The sequence below is a fragment of the Opisthocomus hoazin genome, chromosome 7, assembly GCF_030867145.1.
Source record: "Opisthocomus hoazin isolate bOpiHoa1 chromosome 7, bOpiHoa1.hap1, whole genome shotgun sequence".
NCBI lineage: Eukaryota > Metazoa > Chordata > Aves > Opisthocomiformes > Opisthocomidae > Opisthocomus > Opisthocomus hoazin.
In genome coordinates, this window is record NC_134420.1 from 66,412,023 (window position 1) to 66,438,973 (window position 26,951).

Genomic DNA, 26,951 nt, shown 5'->3' on the forward strand with positions numbered 1-26,951 from the left:
GCTCTTGAAAATGTTTGTTTTATAATGACCAAGAGCTTTTCATCTCTCGTGGCTTCTAGGGAAGTCTTACATATTTAGCCTTTTCCATGCAGACTGCGGAAGATCAGCCTATTTGTTTTCGTGTTTAATAGGAATATCAGACTGGGAGGGTATAAACCTTGATGGTGTTCTTTAATGAATGTTAAAATTAGCTCTTTCTTTATTCCTATTCCTCACACTGTTATGGCCAGGAAGTAAATAATTAAAAAGAGCTTACATCTAGCTGTTCTGTCTCCAAAACTGGGACTGCCTGTTTCATATTCCAGATGAATGGTTGCCAGTTCTCAGGCTGAACACCCCAGAGTTGTATCTCTTGGAGCCCAGCCTCTGATCCCTGACCTTCTGGTGCCACTATACACTGTCTGTGTGATACCCTGCTCACAGGGTTTGTTCGTAGGCACCAAGTCAATGCTGCAGAGCTGGATTTACTGTGTGTGCTTGGATTATGTGTCCAGCATGTGCACAGACACCATGGAGCAGGGCATGTAGTTTCCTTCCAAGGAGTACTGGGGCCATGGATTCTCCTGGACAAGTGCTGTCCAGGGCGCAGCCTTGTCTCCTGGAGACCCTGTACCCCCAGAAGGGCTGTTAGAGTGATTCGAAGCAAATCCTGAGGCTCCTCAGAGTAGGCTGGGGAGCAGGCACGTGCCGAACACATTATTCCCATGGTGGCCTCCAGATCACAATGAATAGGAGAAAAGGTTGTGAGCTCTCAGGACAGTGGGAGCCAGGAATGGGCTGCTGTCACTGTCAGAGCAGTTTCTCACCTGCAGTTTGTCTGTAGAGACATCTGAGAAAGAGGGTCCTTAGGAGAGTGTGATGGACCAGATGAATTCTCCTGGAGAGACACATAGAATGACAATCACATACCAGTGTTACCCGTTGCTGCAGCTAAAGGAGAGGGTCACTCTGACCCTCTGTCCCAGCTGGGAGCAGGTACTGATCAAGTTGCTGTTGGACTTTCTCCGTATTTTTTGGCTTTCCTTCTCAGTAAGCTGTCTAGAGCCATTGTGGACTGGAAGGCTGGTCTTACAGAGCTCCTCAGCACCTACATAGCTGCTGCCTAGAGCTCGAAGCACTGTAGAGGGCATTGTATAGCTTTTTACACCAGAGGGAATGTCACTTGAAGTGCTCTAAAATAGTCTTTTATCTTTTTATCTCTGCAATGCACTGCACAGAGGGCCATCCAATGGTCTCAGGACTTGGGGACTGAAGTTGCTTGTTTGAGAGTTGGAGGGCTGGGAGTGGATGTCTTTTTTCTCAGAATTAAGTTATAAAATAGGGGAGAAAGTGCTGAACTGTGATTTGAAAATGTCTTCCACAAGATCTTTGATGTGGAAGAACTTGTTTTGATCCTGTAAGTGACCCTTCACTTCCAGAACACACACATGCTCTTTGTATTTCATTTTTCAACTCTTTATTTCCTCTTTTTCCTTTAGATTCATTCTCTAACATCAAGAGTATGAACTCTTGTGATGGTAACCCAGACATGCAGAGAGGCTGTAATACCCTGGCAACTTAAAATTTCAGTCCTGGATTAAAATGATCAAAAGAAGATGTTTGAGGTATCCTTATTTCTGTTAGCTTTGTTACCTAACCCTAAGTGACAATGTAAGCGAGCATATGGACTTGCTGACATTCAGCAAAGGCATTCAGTAGCATCAGTATTAGCTTTGAACATTTTTCCTTCCATTTGGCATTTTTTCCCCATTTCTGCAAAATACGTTTCCTGTTTATCCTTATAGTCTTTTCAGAACACTGCATCTTGACTTTATTTCACTTAATGTACCATATTTCTCTCCACAATAGAATATTTTAAAGCTAAATTGGCACAAAACAGTAGCAATGCTGAATGCTTTTTGTTGCCATGGAAATATTTCTGGGCACTTACTGAAGACCTGGTTGCCAATAGTAATGTAACAGAGAAAATAGATATGCTTCATTTAGCAGCCACTGGTGATTAAAGAGCCACAGAAACCTGTTACAAGGTCATTCCAATATATAGTTTATTGGGTTTAGGGGGGAAAAAAAAACCTAGCAATGGTAGATGAGAATTATTTTGTTTTAAAAAAGATGCAAAGTAAAATCCAATAGTTGTTCCCCTCTCTTAAACTTAGAGCACGCTTCTGAGATGAAATAAAATAAAACTACAGTTTAAAAACCGTTATTACCCCTTCTCCTTTTTATCAAATATGTGTTTCATCACATTTTCGCCTCCTAGGAAATGTTTCCTAGCTCCCAGAGTAGCTTTTCTGAGGCCCCAAAGCAGCACACGTATAACTGAAAACCATTTTTAGGCTTAGGGATCTAATAAAGTGTTTGAGCAATGAAATTCTTGGGTTCTTGAGTCAAATGTCTGTTAGATGCTGTGAGGCATGCTAATCAGCAGGGTGCAGGTTTGGCTGCTGCTGAGTCCTGGTCTATACTTAAATGACGCTAGTAATGTGCCAAGGTTTCAAACAAATGCAGGAAAAAGTTCTTCACTTTGGATGCTTTGGATCCACATTTTGAAAATGAGGAGATTGTTCAGCAGGAAATATTGCAACGCCAGGAGTTTGGCTGAGGAGGGTAGGGGTGGGAAGGCAGACCCTTCCAGGCGTGCAAATCGCTGCCACCATTTGCACATCGTGGAGTTCTAAATTTTGCAAATACAGATGAACTTGCTCTTGCAGCTTCCTCGAGACCCTCCTGCATCATCTGACCTCAGTAAGTCTGAGAGAGAAACTGTCTTCCGTTGCAGAGCGGGGAGGGAGCAGCCTTTGCATCCCCCCGCGGAGAAGATACTGCTGCTCAGCTGACTGGGGGTGGCTGGCGAGAGTGTGGCTGCCAAATCCATCATTGCACATTTGGCTTAAGAGTTGGAAAAAAGCAGTAGGGCAGTCAGATACTTCTAAAAGTAGTGCACTGAAAGCAGAGGGGTAGCGCTGGCCAGTCTGCTTCCCAGCCTGAATCTATAGAGAGAGAGGAAAAAAGTAGTAATGAAAAAGGTGAAGAGCAGTGATAGTTGTACCATGAATGCGATGGCTTTAGCCCACTTCTTCATCAGGGCTCATGTCCTTTGTAAACAAAAAGTCAAAGTGACCATGAAGTTAGCAGTTTCTGCAGACACTGCTCTGAAGAGGCCTGGGGACAGACACAGCAGCAAAGCTGAGTCTTCTGAATCAGAGCTGAACTATTTTTGCACCACGAGTTCTGTGATTGAAGAGTCTCCCGAGCTGTCTGACACTGTGTTCGGAACGGTAGTGTAATATACAGGTGAGCACTACACTTAAACTGCATGAAGTCCTTGGAGATATTTTTTCATCAATTAGACAATCTCAATGCTAGCTAAAGATTGCATTTTGGTTGCACTAAAATAAATTTTTTGACCTTGGAGTGCTAGGAGGTTCAAGGTCCTAATAGGAATCTTGTCTAGATGGCTAGGTAGTTATCCTCAATACATGTGTAAGGGGAGGCATGCCTCTGAGGCTCTGGGAGTTTTTAAAACTAGAAAGCACTATTGCGTTTACTTATCTTGGCCTCCAGCTTGACAGGGGTCATTGATTTTTGCCAGTAATTGCTGTAGTAGAGGAAATTATTCTTTCTGCTGTATATGAGCACTCCTGACCGCAGTAAATGACCCTTCGTACAGCCAGGAATTCCAAGGCAAGAAGTGAGTTTTCATTAGGTCCTGTAAACCCACATAGTAAAATACACCCGTAACAAAAAGATGTTGCTGGTCTGATAAATAAAAATTCTGCTTGAACCTGACACTATAATAGATAGATGGCCAGTTTCCGTGTAAAATCCTGAGTGTTGAAGATTTTTATCACCTGTCTGGCTAAGGAGCCAGCCAGTGCTGTAGCTAGGATGTAGCCCTATAAAAATCAGTGCCTGTATTCAAAGCAGGACATTTAAAAAGGCTGCACTGAATCAACAGCACCACTGACCTGAGTGAAGGAAAGCAAAGAGAGGCAGTGGACAAAAGCACTTCACAGAAATGTACTGCTGGCTGCTGGAGTGGGAGAAAGCGCTAATGTGACTAGGGATATGCCTCTGGTCTCTGAAGAATGTGGTAAGAGTCCGCAGCTTGCTGAAATGAAGTGCAGATGTGAGCTTGCATTGCAGGCTTTCTCTCTGGGAAATTCAGAACCACTCAAAGTGTTTGTACACAGTCTTTCGTCCTTGTGATGGTGGCACCATGTTCCTTTCTGTATTTAAAGTACTCCTTTGCAGTCCTGTCTTTTCAAAGTTTCAAGTTATAAGGGATCTTCATCCATGATGCTAAAAGTAAGTGGTGATGAGAGTACACAATAGCCCTGAAAGGAGGGTGGATTGCAGTACATCAGCTTTACAGCTGGGGGAGTGAAGCCAGAGAGTGGTCCAAAACACAAATTTTCAAAGGTGCTACCATTGTGGGCTCTGTTTTGGGCCTTTCAGCATTGCTGTTCACCCTCAGTCAGTGATTTTAGGCGCAGTCTCTTTGTAAGCCCACAGCAGATCAGTAGTTTGGGTTTTCACCAAGTACCTTGTCTGGTGGGCAGAGCTTCCTTGAGCCTAGCTCCACAGGGGGCATGAGGAAGGGTGCTTTGTGCAGGAGCACTTGTCATCTGCTTTTGCTATCTAGAAGGTTGCATAAGCTGTAAGGAGAAGGATGTATTTAAGAGGAAGAAATGGGTTTTGCCATTCAGTGAAGTTACAGAACAAATTGTGTGTGTGAGTGTGTGTGTGCATGTATTTTCTGATCCACTTTTGCTAAGTGGCATCCTCTTCCCACTCCCCATATGGCAGTTGCGACTCTCTTCCTCTAGGAAGGTTGTTTAGGACTCAAGAGGCTTCATTTACCAATAAACAGCATCTTGGCAGCATCTGGGAAGTGCTGCCTCTCTCCTCAGAACCCTGCCTCCTCACCTTCCATCTCCTACTACAGGCGAGGCAGGTGCGAATGATCTCATTGTGTTGTGGTGGAGGTTACGTGCAGGCATACTAGCAGCACTCTGCAGAGCTGGAACGTAGTATTTGTGTGTGCTGCTACAAACAGTAGTACTTTTTGTCCTTTTTTTTTCAGTTTCTACTAGCTTGGTCTGCTTTGGAGAAGGCCACTTACGCAAACCCATGATGGCAGGCAAATGCTTGCAGAAGGGAATAGGACTTTTGGAAGCATGGATAATCCATCTCTGTTTCCTCCTAGCCTCTTTGCATTTCTTCAAAGGGCAAAAACCACTAGTGTAAGCTTATATGAGATGGGATTACTGTGCCAAAAGGTGAGCTGGTGTTGGTTCTCACCGCTTGCCAGACAGAGTTGTGGATATGACTTCCTTGTGCCCGGTTCATTGTTGGCTGTTGTAATGACTTGTTGGCAGCAGCCATCATTTTGAGTGGCCTTGTAGACGCCTGAAACAGTTTTAGTAAACACAGGGAAAGACTGCAATGAAAGAAAAGAGGGAGATTACAGCCATGGAGCTAAAAATGTGCAGTTTTATGGAGAATGAATTGCGTTGTTGGGCTGTGTGGTCTTCCAGTTAAGGAGGAAGGTGTGGTTGGGCTGTACCTCTGCAGATGCTGTTTGCTTGATTCTCATGCAGTCTCCTCCTGGAGGAAGGCTTCATCAGTACCTATTTGTAGAACAACACGAATGACTTAGGCTGAATCTTAAACCAATCCATAGCAAAATCTGTAGAAAATCCCTTATAATGACCATGAGAATATCTGATGCTTTCATGGCTTCATCACCCTACCTAAAAGTTCCCCAATATTCAGGCAGGTGGTCGCCTGTCTAGAGAGTTCAGTGTCCGTGTGAGATGAAGCATTCCTGGTGGGACTCATTGCACTGGGCATGAGTGCTTGCCCATGCAAGCTGGGCGCTTGGAGACATTTCTCTCCTCAGCCCATACGGTCTATACGCAGCAGCATAATCTGTGTGGGAGTATTTTCCAGCAAATAGTAGCAGAATGGTGGTGCCGAAAAGAAAGCCCTGAATTTGGATTAACGAGAGCCCTGAGGTTTGCTGAAGCTCTGGGTCGCAGGGTCAATTTTGGGGTCTAGACTCGTTGCCATAAATAAGGTAGCTATAAAACCATTGGGCCTGAGGGTGCAGTTTTGCAATTGTCAGTAGCTGGTGTAGAATCGCAGCTGAGATATGTTGTCCTTCCCCGAACGCACAGTTGTGCCGCTTCCCATGCCTGGCCTCACGAGCATGCCACTGTGTGGTGACACGGACCAGCTCGTTGCTTCAGCTGAGGTTACCAGCCCCTTCCCTGTTACTTTTGAATCAGGTGAGTTGGCCACATGATTGCTAAGACTGAAACGAGGGGAAGGGAAGGAGGACAGGATTATGCTTTTTGGGTGACAGCTTTGGTCCTGAATGCATGTGAGTCTTGTTGCACCACATCCTCACCACTGCTGCTGCTGTGATTTTGTGATCAAAAGTCTGTGATTTTCCCAGGAGTGTCATGGAAACGGTGGTGTTACAGTGGTGGTTAAAGGGGGCTGTGGTGAGTCAGCCCTCTGGTAGCAAACAGAAAGTTTCAATTAGAAAAATCAGTGAGAAAATAAATATCTGCCTTGTTGCAATGCAGTTGTTATCCGTAGCAACACCAAACAAGCATCTTTGCGAGGGAGTTGATTCCCACCCTGTTAATAAGCAAACAAAGACCTGTGGGTGTGAAGCTAATGGTTACAGCACTGGGTGCTATGAGTGGTGTGTAATTGGCGTGCACACGCGGAGTCTAGCAGGTTGCGAGCGTGGCCAGCAAAACTGTGCTTTAAAGAGGGCAAGAGTCAACGCTCTGCGTTTCCTGGGCATTTGCTTGGCCAGCTTGATTTCTGCTGGCTTGAAGGCCATTTTCTGGAAGAAGCTGGTGCCAATTCAGAGAAACTTCATTAACAGTCATGGAGAGAGCTTACAAAGTGACTCCTTTGCATTAGGAGAAGTGAGTACCCAAGCCAAGCAAGCAAGTAGAAGAGGTGATTGGTGGGGAACCAGAAGGAATTCAACCCATTGTGGTGTGAAAGCTACCAGGAAAACTGTCATAAAAGTAACACTTATAAAATGGAAGTTATTATTTTTGGAAGGAAAGGACAGTGTTTTCTAACTTGCTGGCCATGGGCATCCAGCAGTTTGTTTAATTTCTGAGTCCGTGAGCATTTATGGCCCCACACCCCAGAGCATACAGAGCTGCACCTGTGCCCTGCGGCGTCCCCAGCATAACCACAGCACCTGCTGACAAAACGTGCTTTTCTGCCTTTCCAGCAGCCTAATCTGGCCTGGCAAAGGGGTGTAGGCTGACTCATGGATTTAACTGCATCCACACCAGGGGTTTTCCTGGCTTAGCAGTGTCTCCTACAGTGTGTAATCTCTTTTTTTTTTTTCTTCCACTTCTCCACAAATCCTGGGCCTGTGCTAATAAAATTGAGTAGCATAAATGAAGCCTGACTCATGCTTACTCCACATGTGAAATGTAAAGTAGGTGACTGGGAAAATCAGGGATGATTGTGCTTCTGCTTTTTGGCTGCCATTTGCTTTAGTTGTGGAAGAACCTTAGGCAGCGAAGTGAGAGTCAGTTTGAAGCTGAATCCCATGTTCCTATTTTTAAAATCCAAATCTGAGAGTAAGAAAAAAAGCAAGAGGAAAAGATGTTGATTTTCATGCTGTTTGCTGTGGGCAATTCTCTATTTCTTTGCACAGCAGTGTCCAGAATTGGAGTTTATTGCTCTGACTGCTGTATTGTTCAGCTGTGGAGGTGCTTGATAGTCAGAGCCAAATAATGACTTCTTTCCGATTACTCTCTGACTTTTTTGTTTGCTTTTTTTTCTTTTTGTTGGAAATGTCCTCTGGTATGAAAGCTGCCAAGTTGTGATTCTCTCTGCCTACATCGCATGCAAACACCCAAATAGGTTTGCCTCCGAGAGTTTCCCACTTGGTTTGGTCGTGGGGTGAGGATGGATGAAGAGGTTGAGATTGACGTGTTGCAAATGCAGGATGCCATTGCTTGTCACTCAGCAAAGAGGGGTGACCTTATGTGTGCCAATGGGCACCAAGTGGCTCCCTAGCTGGTGTACCTACCAGAAAGGGACAAAATCACATGGGCCTGGGTGCAAGGAGAAAGCTCAGGTGAAGGCTTCCTTCTGTTCGTTAGTAAACATCCAGTCAATGTTAGTCAATGGCACAGAGTCACTGTGCACGGTCTCTTTGTCTGTAAAGGCATAAGTAGAAACATGGGTTACAGTATCATAGTGCATTCTCCATTCATTTTAGATACATTTGAGGTCTAGGTTGGTGTTCTGGATTTTTTTTTTTTCTGTTTTATAAAAGGAAGGATTTTTTGGTGATCAGATTGTACCTCCAAATAGTTTTGAGTGTAAATAAAGTTATGGAGTGCTCTCCTGCCTAGTCAAACCCAGAATCAGGTAGTTGCTTTGTACTTTTGTTTGAACTCCCAGTTCAAAAGGTTGACAGCAAGAGCAAGAAGATGACTCTAGACTGAAGGTGCAGATAAGAGCTGTAGTTGCATAGGAATTAGTAGTAGCAACTCCACATGTGTTGCTGCGTGGTCCCTTTACAAAATGCTCCTCCTTTTTTTCTGAAAAGCTTTAACAAATCCGTAGTTTGCAGCAGGCCTTTCCAGTTACCCAAGACAAAAGCCCTTCTGTTTGTTCCAGGTGCAGTTCTGGGTTTCGCCGAGTTAGGAGTCGCTGCAGATCACTGTTTCTCTATGTCATCCTGATCATGAAAATTTTAAGGCCAGGCCTATGTGACTGCTGCTGTAATAGCAAAGAACCCAGCACAGAGCGCTCCTGGGATCCTCCAAGTGTATGCATTATGCATGGACGTACTGAGACTGTCTTTGGTTCTATGATCAAATACATTTTTTTTGTATAGCACTTCTGCGTCCTTCAGGGCTTGGTGGTGCTCCCACTGAAACTCTCACTGACTTCTGTAAAGCAGAATCAAAATCTTGAAGAAGATAGTGGACACGCAAGGACAGCATTAAATGTATAGGAAAACAGAAGTTTGGCATTTGGGAACTTTTCATTGTTCAGCCAAAATGATTGTTGTTTTGGTTTGGTTTTTCTTAACATGCATGCAGACAGGATGCATGCAGTACATCTATATTTTACACCTACACTATGTATTTTGTTTGGTAATTTTTTTTCCTTGGGTAAACTTTGAGCAAATGATAAGTTATTCTTTATACTTGGTAACACTGCAGAGAATTCTTGAATTATTTATTTCATGCATTTTAGTTTAGTGTATTTGGATGCCTGTAAGCTAACTTTGTAACTGATTGGGTGTTTGAAATTTCTGAATAAGTAGTGGTAGTTTGAAATACCTTGGCAGAAAAAGAGGTCACCCTCCCTTCCTCCCCCACTGTCTTCTCTGGGGGAAAAAAAGTAAATCCCACATGCCTCCTTATGAGTGGCGGGAAGCTGATTTGTAAAACAGATGCTGCATAGAAGTAATTGAGTTGAAGTTGCTAGAAATATGTATATGCTACACAACATCTGCAGATCTCAAGATGTATTCATTATCTTTCCAGAATTTAGATTGTAATTATGGGTCCTTTATTTAAGTTTCCATGGTGATATAGAAAACGTTTCCCCCTTGTCCTTTCCTAATCAGGACACTTGTATATTTGAATGGCAAACATTTTTCTCTCCCCTGGGTAAAGTTAGTTTTATTAATACAGAGATACTAAGCTGACACGGAGCTGTCTGCTGCTCAGGCAGAGATTCAGCAGCAGACGTATCAAGCATTTGCTACAGATTCCCCAGTGCCATGGTTTAATTAGCCTGTATGCTTCCAAATGATAGTGAGAAATAGCATCCAGTGTCGTAACGAGTGATGCAGTCGTGCTTTGGGGATTTGTAAGGTCAAAGTCAAGCGGCCAATAATATATCAAAGCGGGCCAAACTGCTCCCCTCCATCCCTTCACCTTTCCCCTTCTGTCCTAGAAAAAGGGCTCTGCTCAGTTTTGCAGGGAGTTGCATGCAGGTCACCCGGGGAGTGCCCTTACGGCAGTGCTGCATCCAAGTGGCCAGTGTGAAATGTCTTGTAATAACCAGAAGTGAACGCCACGTTAATGTGCATTTGTTTAAGTACAGAGCCTTGTGCCCGTAGACCCAGATTTTAATTTTACAGTTGTTTTAGAAGATGGTGAAAGATGTGGCTTAAATACTGACGATGATATTTTACTCAGGATTTTTGGAAAGCTATTTGAGTGAAAACTGAACTTTCATTTATACTGGAATAATTTTTATTTTTTATCTTAAATACCCAAAAGATAGACACATATAAATAGAACTTACCAGCATTTGCCAAGCATTTAAATTAATTTTGTAGAGCTTGCATGGGTAGTGAATTGACAACACAGTTGGCTGAAAAGGAGTCTTTAGTTTTATGTGTTTCGATTGTTTGAATAGATCGTAGCACATTTAGGCCGTAGGGTTGTTACAGCTTGAAATAATTTTTATTTGAAAAAATTTCAAAGAAATGTGTTTTTAACAGCTTACATGAAAATAATCGATTTTGATGATAGTTGGTCACTGATCATTTACAAACATCTGCAACTTTTTTCAAGGAATACTTGGCTTTTTCCTCCAATTGAGAGTAATTTTCTGGAAGGAACAGCAGGCTTATTGTCAAGCTGTGGCAAATCATAGCAGAGGGTCGAATCTGCCAGCGTGGTGGCATGGAAGGAGCCAGTTCTGCTGGGCCGGTGGTGGGAGCAGTTTGCCGCGCTCCTGCCGGCTTCCGTGCTCTGTCCTCTCTGCCCGAGGAGTCGATGGCCACCGTCCTGTGTGCAGCAGCATGTGAATTTATGGAGCAGTGACAGCAGCTGTCATTAAGTTTATACTTCAGATTTTTAATAGACCTAACACAGTGTGTAAAAGCGGGATCCGGTTTCCCCACCTCCCCTGTAGCTGTGTGATTACTGTAAGTGAGATTTGAGGTGAAAAAAGGTGCCCTCCGCCCCCAGACCAGGCAGTGTCACTGAGAAAGCTGCCCTCCACCCGTTTGTCTGCAGTGCCCATTTGTTCATCTGCTCGGGTTTGCCATGGCGACTATCAAAGCGACTCTTGGCAACCGTATCGGATCCTTCATGCTCGAGAGCAAGCAGCAGACCAACCACACTTGACAGCTGGCTTGTTCACACACGTGTGCGCAAACACGCACGTACACACCGACTGCCTGTCGTTCCCGCTGCTCCCTTCCTGGGCACGTCAGTGGGTCAGAGCGTCCCGCTGTTGTGCTTCCTCGATGCTGATGGCAGGGAGATCAGCAAAATGCCGCTACGTTTTCACCCTGACAAAGCAAGGCCGAGTATATATAGTATGTATTGAACCCTCCTTCCCCCATCTGGCAGATATTCACGCACTAATGAGGGTGCAGTCATCTCCTATTCAAAGCATGTGCTGGTAGCAGGAGGGGAAGGGCACTCACGGGGACGTGCTCAAACGCGTATCTTCGCTTTTAAAGGTTACAATTTACATTGGTCTCCCGAGTTCCTCTGCTGCTGGCAGATGGAGTCAGCGGTGCCTGTTAGCCATGTGCCATATTTTTGTGTTCATTCTATTACCCAGAGCAGGTTGTGTCCAAGTTGCTTTTTCTACACGAAAGAAGCCCCCTCTCCACCTTAGTGGGAGCTGAATGGGAATGGAACCATGACCAGGTTTTCAAGTCCTTTGCTTACTATTTTGTCTTTGCACATGCTAATGATTTTACGAGTGGTTCTCTATGTGTGTTTGTGTCTTAGTTTGTGTTCTGCTCTGTCAAATATCTTCATTTAAAAAAAAAAAAATCAGGTAATGTGTGGAGTTGGGCAAAGTCTAATAATATGTAAATGTTGCTGATAAAATATGATATTCACAGGCTTTCCAGAGGCTGAAGAAGCAGGGATTCTCAAATTCATTCCCCAATCCTCCCTGAACCCTTGGATCCCTTTTTCCCCTCAGAAGGTCCATCTGAGAGCTAGAAATGTGCCGTGTCATCTGGCTTCTTGGCCAAGGGCAGCAGACTGTCTAAAACCCGAGTTGTTTTTTTGTCCCAGTAAACAGTTACGGGGAGGATGAAGAACAGACAGCATCTCCAGGCAGCGATCATGAGGTGATTAACCAGTTTGAGATCTCTGTGTCATGCTCACAAAGTTTTCAATCAGAAGTACCTGAAAGAGCAACACCAGCAGGCGTGGAGCGTAGACCCAAGTTCAGCCGTTTGCCCTCCAGCCATGAGGAGTACAGTGCAGAGGTATCTGAATGCAAAGGTACTGTTTGCATGAAATAAGATTAAAGAAGTTGGAGTCTTCAAGATCTGTAGCCTCAACATGGAGATGTTCTGTTGTTGTGGGGAACAAGTCCTGAATCTTGCTTTCTCTCTTGCTTATTGGTTTACCTGCAGCTCATTTCTAAAATACTTAGAGGGAAGAGTCTGGCTACAAGCCCTGCTGAAGTCCATGAAGATCTTTCCATTAACTGTACATGGCTTTTGAATTCTGGCTCCTAATCCACAGGGATTTTCATGGATTTTATTGCCAGTTTTGCTAGAGTAAAGACTGCAGGACTTCGTTCTAATTATTTTTGGTCTGTGCCACTTAAGTCATTTCTTTAGCAAGCCTTTCAGCAGAAGTTGAATGTCTCCTTTTGTAACAACTTTGCAAAAACAAGGTGAACAGTGAATGAATTATGCTGTATGATTTGCCAGCGCATGCGCCAAATGTCAAGCAATGACAGAAACTAAAATTTATGGCACAGAAGGGAGGAATTTTATGATGTTCTACGGACTAATGTAATGACTCTTTTATACAAATGGAGATGAAATGCATTTTAAAACGTAGCTACTTAGAAAATTGGCCTGAACACATTCTAAGATCTGGAGAAGTTCAGTAGACAGAAGATCTGTGAAAGTGCCCTTTGTTTTTCGTTCCATAGAATTTTTTAATTTTGAAATGCAATTGCTTGATTTTGATGCACCCTGTGATTAGAGCAATCATTTCAAAATACGGCTCCCCATCAAACTCTTCTTCTGGCACAACATAGTGCGGAGTTGCGCGTACTTTTCTTTTCAGAGGTAATATTAATATTGTTTATATAGCTGTCCAGAAACTAGATGAAACCAGGTGTTGAAGCCTGCTTTCACTAAGACTTTCGGTTCTTTTTCCCATTCCTCACTAAGCTCGAGATTAGACCCTTCGTTACAAACAAATGCCGATAAACTAATCCTGTGTCAGGTCTTCAAACCCAGAGAGGTTTCTGGGGCATGTAGATCTGGTGTTACTGAGTGTACAGCAGTAGTTACACACACCCATGGCTCCCAGTGTGAGACGTTTATTTGGGAGAAAAGCTGAGTGGGTGGGATCAATCCTAGATAACCCCTCACCCTGCTACCCCCTGGTTGCTGGTCCTAGAGCTCCATGAGTGTGAGAGTTTATTTTGGCCCCTAGCTGGTGCCACAATCACAAAATGCAGAAAGGTTTGTGTGTGTAAAGCCATCATTGTGCCCTGATGGTGTATCAAACACTGTTTCAGCTGAGAGGATCCTGTGGACCTTGCTGGGTGGGAGGGACGAAGGATCTTTTGAAAATACTGAGTCTAGACTGGGATCATGGCACTTCCCAGATCTTCTTTAGACTATGACCAAGACTTCTCTTCTTGTGTTCTCTGAACAGAGCTTTTACTCATATAGCTGGTAGTTTTCTTTTCTTAGAGCATCAGCAATCTGTAACAAATTTAGGCATACAGTGAAGTTGAGCATCTCGGAGAGCCCTGAGTGGCTTCTCTCCCACTCAGCCTTGACATATGGCAAAGTCTTCTCGCATCATGTTCTTACATGAGATTTTCCTTGACCCTCTCTTTCTGTTGTCAGTGTCATGACAGTCTGCACTTTGGACTCGTCTAGCTTTGACTTTTCACCTGTTAAAAATCTTTGTAGTAACCTGAATAGAACTTTGAAAGAGGAGAGCATGCTGCGGGAAGGAAGTGTTTGGAGGATGCTCTGGGGAGCCGAATGGCTTGAACGCCAAGTCTGCCCACAGCCTCTCTGCAAATCACCCAGTTAATAAAGAGCCTATTTTAGTTCTGGAAACGTGGAGTCTTCTCAGGCTATTACCCAGCATGTGGTAAATTAAACAATCTTGGCCTGATTGCATAATGTCACTTGAAATTTAAGATCCTTTTTCTCTTTAACCCCTAAAATTTACAAGCCATTTTTGTTTAGATTTATTGTAATTAGATAATGATTCTGCTCTTTTGAGGTTCTTCTGGGAAGTTTTTTAGCACTTTTTGATGGCTGAGCTCAAAATAACCAGGGGCAGAAGCACTGCTTGGTCTCCCTGCATCTGGTTTTGCTCAATGTGAGGGAGCACGCAGTGCCGGGGTACTGCAGAGTGATTTGGGACTCGGTCTGCACCAGGGGCCAGGCAGGTGGATTACTGCTGTGTGAGGACAAATATGCGTCAGTCCCACTGAGGCGCATCTCTGCTGCTGTTTCTGTCTTTCAGGAAGAGGGATTTGAAAATCACTCCTAGTAGCTAGGAGGATTTCAAGTCCAGAAGTACCTAAATCCGTACTGAAATGCTTTCCTTGTCTGGACCATATTTAAACAGGTTCTTAACTTTCAGCATGTGTTTATACACCATCTAGAAGAAGGGATCAAATTTATTTCTTTTTGGAAAATCACAAAGAAAAGACATACTTTTTCTTGTAAAAGAACAGTGATTCACTGCAGTCCGCAGACCAAACATTGCCTCGATCAGCGTGGGTAGTAGGCACGCATTATACTCTTCATCTCAGTTTTTCTTCCTGGTCAGTGAACTTTGTGCTGTTTATATAGCAAGATCTACTAGGCTCCATCTTTTAACTCTGGCACTGTGTTTTAGGAAGTGATGAGGCCTCTCAAGACATATCTTTAACACACTGTAATGCTTCATAGAGCTGAGAGATTTTGTATCATTGAAAAAGAAGAAATATACCGTAGGTTAACCAGGCTGTTTACCTGCCAGTGTGAGGGGGGACTTCACAGTACTTTCCAGTCTGATTTTCAGTGTTTGATATGCTGAGCTTGCTCTGTATCTTTGGAGAGATGCTTCCAGATCCCAGTACCTGTTAGAGTTCTATTTGGAGGTGATTCTCATCCTTTCATCTGACAAAAGTCACAGTGTCTTTATAGCCAGTTCTCCAACCTTGAATACAGACTTCCCTGATTTGTTGGTGATTTCTGTTCCCCAGTATTCCCCTTGGCTGCTTCTTGGCCTGTGGGCACACATGACACAACAGGGAAAGGTTGGGGACAGGACTGAAAAAAAAACACAGCACTCTTTTTAGTATACAGTGCTATCAGTCCTTAATTTTAGAATTGGCTGCTATTGCTCTGCAGGGACTCTTGGCTAATTAAAGTTAAAATAGTTAGATAATGCAATCTCAACATATATCCCTGATGCTGTGCTGTTTATTCATGTCAGGTATTCATAAGACAGTTGACATTTTATTCCTTAAAGATCTCTCAGGTAAATTACAGGCATTTTACTGCTCTGACCTTTTCCTTTACATGAAGAACTTCTGTTTTGACCATTTTTTTGTGAATAGAATGTTAGAACGGATGTAGCTGGAGAGATATAGTTGTTCTAGTCTGTATAGCTGGGCTATTACCTGTAATGATCCTCTAATACTGGTATTTATAAGTGATTATCTCTTACCAAATTACTTTAAATTTAAAGAAAAAGCCAAACTGTTTCACTAAATGGTTTTGGTGAATCACCTTTTCCCTTCCTTTCCGTGAATACTACGTTTGCTTTCCTAACACATTCATTTTGTGCCTGAGTCCTAGAGAGATGGCTTGTTCTATTAATATATTTCTGGAGTTCTCCTGTTATGAATAGCCTTTTATGGTTTTAATGCAGTTTTTGAAAATTCCTCTATTATTGATCTAGATATTATCCCAGCAGGAGTCAAAACCACAAGACAATTGTGTGAGGATAATTTCTTACTACAGTGGCATTTTATTCTGAAAGCCTGCTGTGTGGTGTGTGCTTTGATGGATGACCCACTGTTTAAAATGTGTATTAGACATTGGCTTGCTAATTAAATGCCTTAAGGAGCGCCTGTACCTGTTCAATCTCAGTAAATTTGTGGAATTTCTGTTATTTTATTCCTTGCTTACGTTCTTATATTTACTTCTTTTTATTTTCTGACTTGTAGAGAAGAATGGGAGTAATGGCAAAAAATCAAATTACTTCCTACCCTCACTCAAGAGTTTCAGCTCAGGGCAGAGGCGAGACAATGAGGGCTCTCAGTTTCAGGACTAAGTCTGCCAGATGGGAGGATGAGGAGGAGAAGAGGTGGGTTTTACATTTCAGAAGGGAGTGAGAAGAACACTCACCTGGAATTTGAGAGATCTGAATTTGGATCCCTCTTTCCTCCTGAAGGACGATCTCCTATGTCTTGGAAGAGGACCATAATTACAAAGCTGTGAGATGCTCTCAGATTTGTCTCTTGAAGTGCCTGTGCTAAAAGCGTTTTGCTGGGATGGAGACTGTGAGACCATTTGTAGTTAAAGAAAGGGGATAAAGTTATTCTCCTAATCTCTGAGCTGTTAAATTGAAAGAGCACCCAAGGAGAGGGGCAGTGACTTCTGCACACCTCCAGGAAATGTTTCTGGAGTATAATCCCTGTTCTCCATGTTGGATTTTTTTTTTTTTTTTGATGGTTGTTGTGAAGCAGGTATGAATCAGAAACAGCATATTTGCTGCTAAGGCCAAACACAGAATTTCTTCTACTCAGAAAGATTTGGGTTTTTTTGCTCTAGACAGAGGGATGTGTAGAGCATCAAAGAATGGCTTGTATTGGAAAGGACCTTTAAAGATCATCTAGTCCAACCCACCTGCCATGATGCCATGATCATGTTGCTGAAAGCCCCACCCGACTTGACTTTGAACACTTCCAGTAATGGGGCATCCACGACTTCTCTGGTCAATCTGTTCCAGTGTCTCACCACCTTGTAGTAGAGAATTTCTTCCTTATATCCAGTCTAAATCTGCCTTCTTTCAACTTGAAGCCATTACCCCTTGTCCTATCACTACAGGCCCTGGTAAAAAGTCTCTCTCCGGCTTGCTTATAAGACCACTTTAAGTACTGAAAGGTCTCCCTGCAGCTTTCTCTTCTCCAGGCTGAACAGCCCCAACTCTCTCAGCCTGTCCTCGTAGGAGAGGTGCTCCAGCTTGCTGACTATTTTTGTGGCCTCCTCTGGCCCCGCTCCAACAGGTCCAGGTCTGTCCTGTTCTGAGGGCTCCAGAGCTGGACACAGGACTCCCGATGGGGTCTCACCAGAGTGGAGTAGAGGGGCAGAATCCTCTCCCTCACCCTGCTGCCGGGGATGCAGCCTGGGGTATGGTTGGCCTTCTGGGCTGCGAGTGCACATTGCTGGGTCATATCCAATTTTTCATCCACCAGTATCCCCAAGTCCTTCTGTGCAGGGCTGCTCTCAATCAATTAATTCCCCAGTCTGTATTGATATTGGGAATTGCCATGACCCAGGTGCAGGACCTTGCACTCAGCTTGGTGTCATCTGCAAACTTGCTGAGGGTGCACTCTATCCCACTGTCTATGTCATTAATAAAGATAACGAACCGTATGAGTCCCAATACAGACCCCTGAGGGACACCACTTGTTGCTGATCTCCATTTGGACGTTGAGCCAATGACTGCAACTCTTTATATGAGACTGTGCAGCCAACTCCTTATACATCACATAGTCCATCCATCAAATTCATATCTCTCTAAATTAGAGACAAGGATGTTGTGTGGCACCGTGTCAAAGGCCTTACAGAAGTCAAGTTAGGTGACATCTGTTGCTCTACCCTTATCCACCAATGCAGTCACTCCATCCTAGGCTGCCACCAGACTAGTCAGGCAGGGCTTGCCCTTTGTGAAGCCATATTGACTGTGTCTAATCACCATCCTGTCATCCATATGCTTTGACATGTCTTCCAGGAAGATGTGCTCCATGATCTTACTGGGCTCAGAGGTGAGGCTGACTGGCTGGTAGTTCCCAGAGTCCTCCTATTTATACTTTTAAAGAATGGGTGTGAAGTTCCCCTTTTTCCGGTCACTGGGGCTTCGCCTGACTGCCATAACTTTTCAAGTGTGATGTAGAGTGGCTTAGCAACTGCGTGATCCCTCAGGACCCTGGTATGCATCTCATCAGGTTGCATGGACTTGTGTATGTTCAGGTCCCTTAGAGGGTCTTACACCTGACCTTCTCCTATGATGGGAGGGACTTCATTCCTGCAGTTGCAGCCTGAGATTCAGGGACCCGAGAGATATGGGATGAGTAATTGCCAGTGAAAACTGAGGTCAAAAAGTTTTTGGTTACCTCAGCCTTATCCTTATCAGTTGTCACCAGGTTCTCTGTCTCATTTATCAGGTGGGGAATGAAAACATGGATTCATGTAAACCAAAGCAAACTAATGGTTTTCTATTAAACAGAGTAGTTAATACTATTTTTTAAAGATCTGAGTTGGAGACCAAAACTGAAAAATAAAAAATGATTGTTCTATAGTAATGACCTTTTTGAGAACAAACTTGCAGGTCTGAGAACAAACAAGCAGGTGGCCCTGCGTTGGTAGGGGGGGCTGGACAAGTTGACCTCCAGAGGTCCCTTCCAATCTCAGCTATTCTGTGAAACCCTTAAACCCCAAATAGCTGTGTTTGCAAAGGAAGTCATTCTGTTTTCATTACTGTCATCAGCTATTTGGAAGCACAGCTTGTTTTCTTTCACTCTAACTGCTCCTTGCTTATTTGAAAGACATGGAGGCAGAATCTAGCTCTTTATGTTCCTAAAGCAAGGCCTGGCATCAGATGCATTAGGAGGAGGAAAGTCCCTGGTTTTCTTCTGAAAGTGTGTGCAGAACACATTCAAGGCCAAATCATGATGTTATTTACATCTGTGTCCATGCACATGTAATTATTTGTGTTGCTCTACCCAGAGAGCTCTCACTGATGCCTTCAAGTAGAGAAAAGTGCCCTGGGTACAAAATAGAGACTTCAGTGGTGCAGAGAAGGAATCTGTGGCCTGAACCAGGGAAGATTATTTTATTCTCATTAATGAACCTCTTTTTAGCCCATGGAGTAAGTGTGTAGGAGCAGATTAATTAAAACTAATAAAAGCAGGCAGGAAATTAGGAAACACATCTCCTCTCAGTTGCCCTTGGGACAATTTAGCCCGAACTTGGGATTTGGAGATTCCTAGTCAGCTTGTGGGGCTGGTCACATGCACCCAAGCTCTCAGGGATGGGTGATAGGGTTGTGGTGGCACTCTGTTATCTCCATGAAGCTCCATTCCTCACCAGCACCATCCCCCTGAGGGCAATGCTAGCTCCTGTCCTTTCCTCCTCCTTCTCCTCCTGCGTAGAAGGAAATTACTGATACCTGCTCATCAGGCCTATGCTGTGCTTTTCTGTGATTTGTCTGACCTGTATTTTCATGGAAGCGATTGCTTTGGGGCCACAAAGCAGCCCTGAGGCACTTGAGTATCCCAAACACTCCATTGATAATTGCATTTGGTGATTATCTTCTTGAAGTAAAGGCAACTAGATCCTCAGTTCAGGGTGGGGTGAGAAACAGCTATGTCCACTCCATCAAATGCTGACTTATACAGGATTTGTTATTTTTGAAGTTCAGTGTGCAGTACTCCGAAGTAGAAGCTGTCTCTTGCATACACTGGAGATGAGGGCAAAAGAACAAAGAAAAGAAAGCAGAGAAAGGCACATTTTGGGAGGGAGAGGGGGAGGAATTTATTCTAGTCCCTCTGAAATTATTTTCTTGCTGAAAATTGTTAGATCTGGATGGACTAAGCCAGCTGAGTTACCAAGACAACCTGTCTTATCGTGAAGATGACCTTGTGTCTGTTGATTCAAGAAGAACGACTGAGATCAGGGGCACTGGGCAGCGTAAAGGGCCTAGGATGGAGCCCAGCATTGCCGATGGTGTTAGCCGGCAAGCCACGGAAGGACATTTGGAAGCAGAGAGAGCATTTAGCAACCGTGGATTTGAAGTAAATGATGCTACTGACAGCTCAACGGCTTGGAGCCCTGAGGTATGGTGAACTGTCATTTGTTACACACGATGTAAGCTTTTGAAGGACAATGGGGTCCAAAAAATGTTAGAAGAGAAATGAAGTGAAAAACACCACAAGATAATAGTACTCATGTGTGCATGAACGTATACCCTTCTCTGTACATTTCCCTTTTTTCTTGCATTTTACCTCTTGCTACTAACACTCATTCAGAGACGCTGTTTTATTGCTTGATTTCTGACTGCAATCTTTGAAATGAAATTGGAGCCATTAGCTTCCTGACAGCATTTACTGTCATTTAGCAATGGCCCAGGGCTTTGGTACTGGCTGTATGTGCGGGGTGTGTGTCTAAGGACATGGTGTGCGGTCACTGGGTCAGATCTGTGCCTCTATTTCCAGGTGGTTTCTATGGCTTAGACAATGGGAAGCATCTGGAAAGCTTTAGGCAACTGGTGGGGGTGGCCCGTGACTTGGCCAAGTGACCATCACTCTGGTCCCCAGTGATACCAGGCACCCTTCCAGGGAAGGGGAGAGCCTGAGAGCTCCTCTGCTTTCCCTTAGTTCTGTACCTTTATTTTGAAGCCTCAAGAAAACATTATGGATTTTAAGGAATTGTAATCACCTGATGACTTAGCATCCCCCTTTTCTCTTCTAATCTTTCTGCATGATGTGTTGGTTTACGTCGTTATTTTACCACAAGATTACATTTCTGAAAAAACAACAGCCTGCATCAGACGTGTTAGAATAACTGCACAAAGGTCACACCTTCTGCCTGAGTTAAAGGAGTCTGTTCTTCAGCTGTGGAAATGAATACCTCCATCACACTCTGAGAAGCAAGGCTTTGAGGGAAGGCTCCTTTCCTCAGAGCATGCTGCCTGCAGCCACTTGAAGAGATGGAAAGCAGCTCCACGGTGCACGTGCTCCAGCCCTAAGGGGCATTTTGAACAGCATTTTGGTTTGCTGCACAAAGCAGTCCCACGAAGTACTACACATGGGAACTCCATGTGGCCTCAGCCCTGCCCTCTCCTTGCTGTGTGCCTGTGACACACGCTGTTTGTCTGCCCACCTGAGGCTCACTTCTCCGTTTCTGCATTTGTTGTGCATTGCCACGGTTCATGTGTGCCGCAGTGTCTCCGGTGTCCTGTAGTATTTCTTTGGAATACATCTCTCATTTTGCTCCTGGTATCTACATTTTAAAAATGCAAGGAACGGTTCTAGCATCAGGGGGCAGATATGCCCAAGTCCCAGTTTATCTACTACAGGCAGCTTCTCATCCAAAGGTATTGTGTGAGCTAATGAAAGACTTTTTATTGCAGGAACTAAATGTTCTGACATGCCAGAAATGTCCAAGTGCTATTATGCTCCACTCGGAGGACCTCACTTTAGAGACAAAAATGATAGTTTTATGCCCCTGCAGTGGAACCACAAGTACCATTTCAAGCCTTGTCCATAATTAGCTGCTCTCTCAGGTTTCTCTGGCAGAAATGGACTTATTTTACCTAGTGAAGTGGATATTGGCTGTCCTGAATGACCGGGTTAGACATACAGTATCAATCAGTATACTTGGCTTGACATCTCAATAACTGCGCTAGGAAGAGGAAAAGAAAGAAATTCAGATGAGGTATCTAAAGCCCACACTCTCCTTGGATTCCGATTGAAGTGTCTGTATAACCGATACGTTCACAAAGTGCTCAGAGCGCCACCTGAGCTCTGAAACCCAAGGGGAATTCTGTCAATGACTTCCACAGAAAGAAGACTGTCCGTGAGCTTCATGCCCTAAAACCTGCACAGGGGTGAGTCCCAGATAGCTCAGTGCTCTCTGAAAGGGCCATCCCGTGATGTCTCTAAAGCTTGGCTGCCCACAGAAAGGTTGCTGCCACAGAGTTTGGCATTTCTCTTTCCCACTCTGCCTCCAGTTTATGCAGTTTTCTCTACAGTGGATGTGGCACAGCTATAGTAGCATGATTTGAGATTTCCTGAGATTTAAATACTTTCTAGCTGTTCTGTCAAAGGCAAGATAGCTGACCTTCAGTCTGCCCTACACGCTGCCAGAAGATGAGATACTCAGCCCCGCTGGGGCAGGAAAGTGCCTCTTGGATCTTCGTACCTGTGGATTTATGATGACGCACGGGAGTTCACATTCTCCAGCTCAGACAGGTAGATGAAAGTAAAGTTATGCCGCAAGCACAGTTGTCTCCACACTTTAGCAGCAGTTCTCAAACGTGCATTGATTCCATCTCCTCAATAGCAAATGCACAGATGAAAATGGGGAGGAATGAACATGTGGAGGGAAACATGAATTAAGTGCAATCCCATTACATTTCCTTCTTAAATATTATTTCATCAGCCAGAGAGAAAGAACTTGACAGCTACTCAGCAGCACTTAGATTTGCATAACATCACGTTCTCTCCAGGCAACCTGGCCTGCCTTGTGTTTTTGTCTTTGCAGCCTGCTGTTCATACAGAAAGGCATTTTTGTGGGCAACCAAGTCATTTCATGTGCTGTCCAAGGAGCGATTTTTCTCTCTTTGACATTACTTCTGCAAGACATAGGACAGCAGGTCTCCATGTGCACACGTGGACTTCTGTATTCACGTGCACGAATCCTTTAAACGCCTATGAAAATATGAAAAGCTGGAGCTTTGTGCTTTATGCCAGATGAATCTGAGCACTTGAAAAGTAGATCGACGGGAAGTAGATAGAAATTTTGAAGTTTGTCCGAGGTCTTGTTTGAGACATATGCCACCCTAGACACTTCTGAAGGGAATTACATCAGAAGTCCTATGGCCTGTCACCTGTACTCTAAAAAATAAGATTTCTATGTTGAAAAGCAGTGTTACTTGAAATGCAAAAGAAGATAAATGTTTGAGGAGGAGGGTGACTCAGACTGCTAGTGACAGGCCTTAATTCACCTTCTGGCTATTAACTGAAAATCTTTCCCTAGTACAGTGTATACTCATGTTTAAATACAAATCATTGATCACTATAGCAACCTCTCTATCACATGAAGCACATTCTAGCTCTAAGATAAAAAAGCACTTTTGAACAGAAATGCACACGCCCACTCATCAAAAGGTAAGATGAACAACCATGTTTTTTATCTTGTTTTATCAAGATGACTTTTTGTTTTAAAAGTAAGTAAAAGATTGTGTGTGAATAGGTCTGTGCAAGTTTTGTTTGTTTATTTTGAATTTTTATTCTGCATATATTAGTATCCAAACTAAACAGAAGGAACAGATGCTTCTCTTGGGAGATTTGAAAAGGGAATAAAGAATCAATATGTATTTAATCAGAGTGTTTTTCTCAATCATCATTGCTTTAGCTGTAGGAAAATTATTGAATTATAGGTAGCATCTAGAAATGGAATTTCTATTCTTCAAGAAATTCTGACATGGTGATCTGCCCTCCTATCAAGTTGAGAACAGTGCTTAATTTTTTTAGTTTCCAACAGAACAAAATATCAAAAAAGTTAGCAGGCTTGACTGAAGTGTTTGATTTCGGTCACGTAGAAAAAATCCATTTTGAAAAAATCCCAGTGCATGTTCAAAGTAATAGGTAAGTTGGGTTTTTTAACGAAATGAAACCAGAAGGGTTTATTAATGCCTCAAAAATGACATGAATGAAATTTAAGAAACCCTTTTGTTTAGTTTTTCCCTGTGTAGAATTTTTGCCAAATTAACAGTCTCCTGCAACACATTTAAATATTGATGAAGCTTTTTTTTTGGAAAGGTTTCAACAAGTGCTGTTGCTTACTACATTGTATGGAGAATATTACACAAAATCAGGCAATTAACTAGCACTGTTTTTTCAAGAAACCGTGGGATCCTGATTTTGCAGAACAACTGCCTGCATTTGCAAGCACAAGTGAGGAGAACAATATTTTTTAAATAGAGTTGGGATCACAGAGACACTTGAAATCCAATGGAGGTTTTATTTCTTCCTTCTGTTTGCAGGAACATGGTGAAATGAACAGCGTACCAGGTCATTGTGGTGCTCATGACCCCATCTGTAAATGTGGTGACCTAGATGTCATCTTCAACTACAAAGCCTCAAGTCAAAAGCTAGTAGTTACTATCTTGGAGGCCAGGGATATCCCAGACAAAGACCGCAGTGGTGTGAACACCTGGCAAGTGCACACAGTCCTGATGCCTAGCAAGAAACAGAGGGGTAAGACATGCGTTCAGAGAGGACCCATCCCTGTGTTCAACGATAAAATTACCTTCAATAAGCTGGAGCCAGGGGAGTTAAGCAGCCACGCCGTTCGATTCCGCCTCTATGCAGTGCACAAGATGATTGGAGAGAAGATGATGGGAGAGCAGTTGTTCTACCTGAGCAACATCAGGCAGGAAGGGGAAGCAAAGGTGACATTGGTCTTGGAGCCAAGGAGTAATTTGAGCGTAAGTTTGGTGAAAGAAATAATGGAGTCTGTAAAATTATTCATCTGGTGAATGGGGACCAGCCATACCTGATGTCTTTCATTTAGGGCTGTTAGGATGCAACTAGTGGATCTTTCCTACTGTCACCTAAAAAGTTATCAGTAAGGGGAAGCACAGGACATGTCTTCCCTACACAAAGCTGTGCCTTATTAACAATGGCTCAGCTAGCAGGCTTACACGAAAGCATGTAGATATAGTGTATCTGCACAAGTCATCAAATGCTGTGCCAGGCAGAAGTAGTAGGTTAATCCCAGAACCACCAAGGCTAATTATATCTTAATTTCAACAAGGACAGTAGTTCTTGTGCACTGTTATGTTGGTGGACTTGTACTACTGCCAGTGCAAGAGCTACCTCATTTGGCACTAGCTACTCCATTGTGGATCTCTGCATTGTGCAGTTTCCATGTTACCAGAAATGCTTAGTAATGTTCCTTTTCATGACAGATGGAAGTGGAGAGGTGGGTCATGTGAGGAAGAACTGGCTGTGCTGCTTCATAGTCTTGCATGCACATCACAGTTGTATCCAGCTCTGGCTATGCCGATCAATTTGTGTAGATGAGCTCTGTCATGATTCATTCTCTACAAAAAGCTCAGTGAGAAGTTGTGCACACAAAATGAATAAAACATCATACTCCAGGTGAAGAGTGGGTAGAGAGAGCATCATGGTAACACAGAAAGAAAGTAGGAAAATGCACAGTACCTGACCAAAAAAACCCAAACTGCAAAATGCGTTCCATCCAAAAGTCATTGTCAAGGAGATTTACTGTGCGTTTGATGTACTAGGCTGTATGCTTATCTCAGAGGCTTTGATTTACACTAGTGGTAACACATTATGCAGAATTCCTCATCTTTAAAGAGAAAGTTCAGAGACGTGTTTTTGTAAAAGTGATGCTCTGACTCTTCTGGTGCCCTGTAATAATTCATTCTTAGTCATTGTCATTTCTTAAGAGATCTCACTAAACAGGGCTACAAGATATAAATTAAGGGAGGGTGGTGGTGAACGTCCTGATGAGACTTTCAGTGCTCTTTCCCTGCAGAGTGCAGACTCTCAGCTTAGTCTGTCAGCAATCTCTCACAGTGATAGCGCTTCATCAACACAGTCCCTGTCGCATGGAGGGGTGCCAGAGCTGCTCGTGGGCTTGTCGTACAATGCCACTACAGGGCGGCTGTCAGTGGAGATGATCAAAGGCAGTCATTTCCGAAACCTCGCAATTAACAGGCCACCTGGTAAGTACTTTCACTGCTATTAAATAACACCGTTGAGTCAAAATTTGCTTTTTATTGTCTTCCTCAAGATATTCAATTATGTAATTTCTGAGCTGGGTTTCCTTGCAGAGTACCTGATTGAAAATTAAAAGCATTATTTCAAATACGTGTGCTGCTAAATTTTACAGTGTAATTGGAGGTGATCATATGAAGACACAGCTGACGGGACAGTAACACATGAATGTCTCTTCTATTTCATATACGTTTACAACATCTGATTATGGCAAAAGTGCTATGATACCCAAAGCACAGAGTAATTCTCTGCAGATCCATGAAAAGAAAGAAGTGCTTTTGAAGTGATTATGTGTTACCATGTGACCTGCAGAGGCCCAGCCTAGTGCCAGTAAGCATTTCCCGGGCTATACTTTGTTTAGGCCCCTTGCTGTGCTGGTAAGTGCTAGGTGCCCTGGTGCTTTGGGCCCTTTGGAGTTCCTGCTGCTGTGTATTCTCCTCTGCCGCACAAGAAAATCTTCTGCAGTAAGAAGATTTGAAAGTTGTTCTTTTGGGTCCCAACAGTTAAGTTCTCTTCCTCCAGTAACTAAAGGAAAAAATGGAAATTGGCTTACAGTAGGTTTAATAATGCTTGAGCTTTAGTTAGTGCTTGAGAAGGATAGTGGATGGATGGTGCTAACGTCCATGATATAGATGGGGTCATGCAGCCATAGTGCATGGTGTTATCTGCCCTGCTGCTGGGGTGCCTTCTTCAGGGGTTGAATGGCAATGCTGTATTCATCTTCTATTGTCCTTTTGCCTCCTGTCCAACTGAAGGCAGTGTGAAATAACATTTATTTTGTTTGTTGACATGTTTGCTTTTTGTGATGTGGTTGCCTGCCTGTCAAAGGTAATAACCTTCAACAACTCCTTGCATTCACTGGATTTGACATAGTATCTCCAGCTTGCAAAATGCTGAGATTGCTTTTGCAAGATGCTGTGCTCTTTGGCCCAGAGCTAGCAAAATTATTATGTAGTATTTCAGTATATGGATGTGAAAACTTCAGTTTCCGCTAAACTATACTTCAGTGTATTACAGAAATAATTGGAGTCACCAGTCAGTCCCTCGAGAATTGAGGGCAAGTCTATGTAACAGTAAAACACGTGACCCCAGTCTGTGTAGCCATAGCTAGTCTTGTTTTAGCTGTGGCAACGCAGATCTCCATGTGGGTTACT

The 26,951-nt window shown here is 43.5% G+C and overlaps 1 protein-coding gene across 6 annotated transcripts in view; it reads left to right on the forward strand.

Annotated features, from left to right (window-relative positions):
• SYT16 (synaptotagmin 16) overlaps positions 1-26,951 on the forward strand; it is a 119,105-nt gene that overhangs the window by 71,862 nt on the left and 20,292 nt on the right. For 5 of the 6 annotated variants that reach the window (XM_075426822.1, XM_075426817.1, XM_075426820.1 and 2 more), the window contains 4 exons: positions 12,069-12,281; positions 19,847-20,103; positions 24,036-24,479; positions 25,556-25,745. In XM_075426822.1, coding sequence (XP_075282937.1) covers positions 12,069-12,281; positions 19,847-20,103; positions 24,036-24,479; positions 25,556-25,745 — 1,104 coding nt within the window. The remainder of the gene's footprint in view (positions 1-12,068; positions 12,282-19,846; positions 20,104-24,035; positions 24,480-25,555; positions 25,746-26,951) is intronic. The other variant, XM_075426821.1, reaches the window with a different exon arrangement.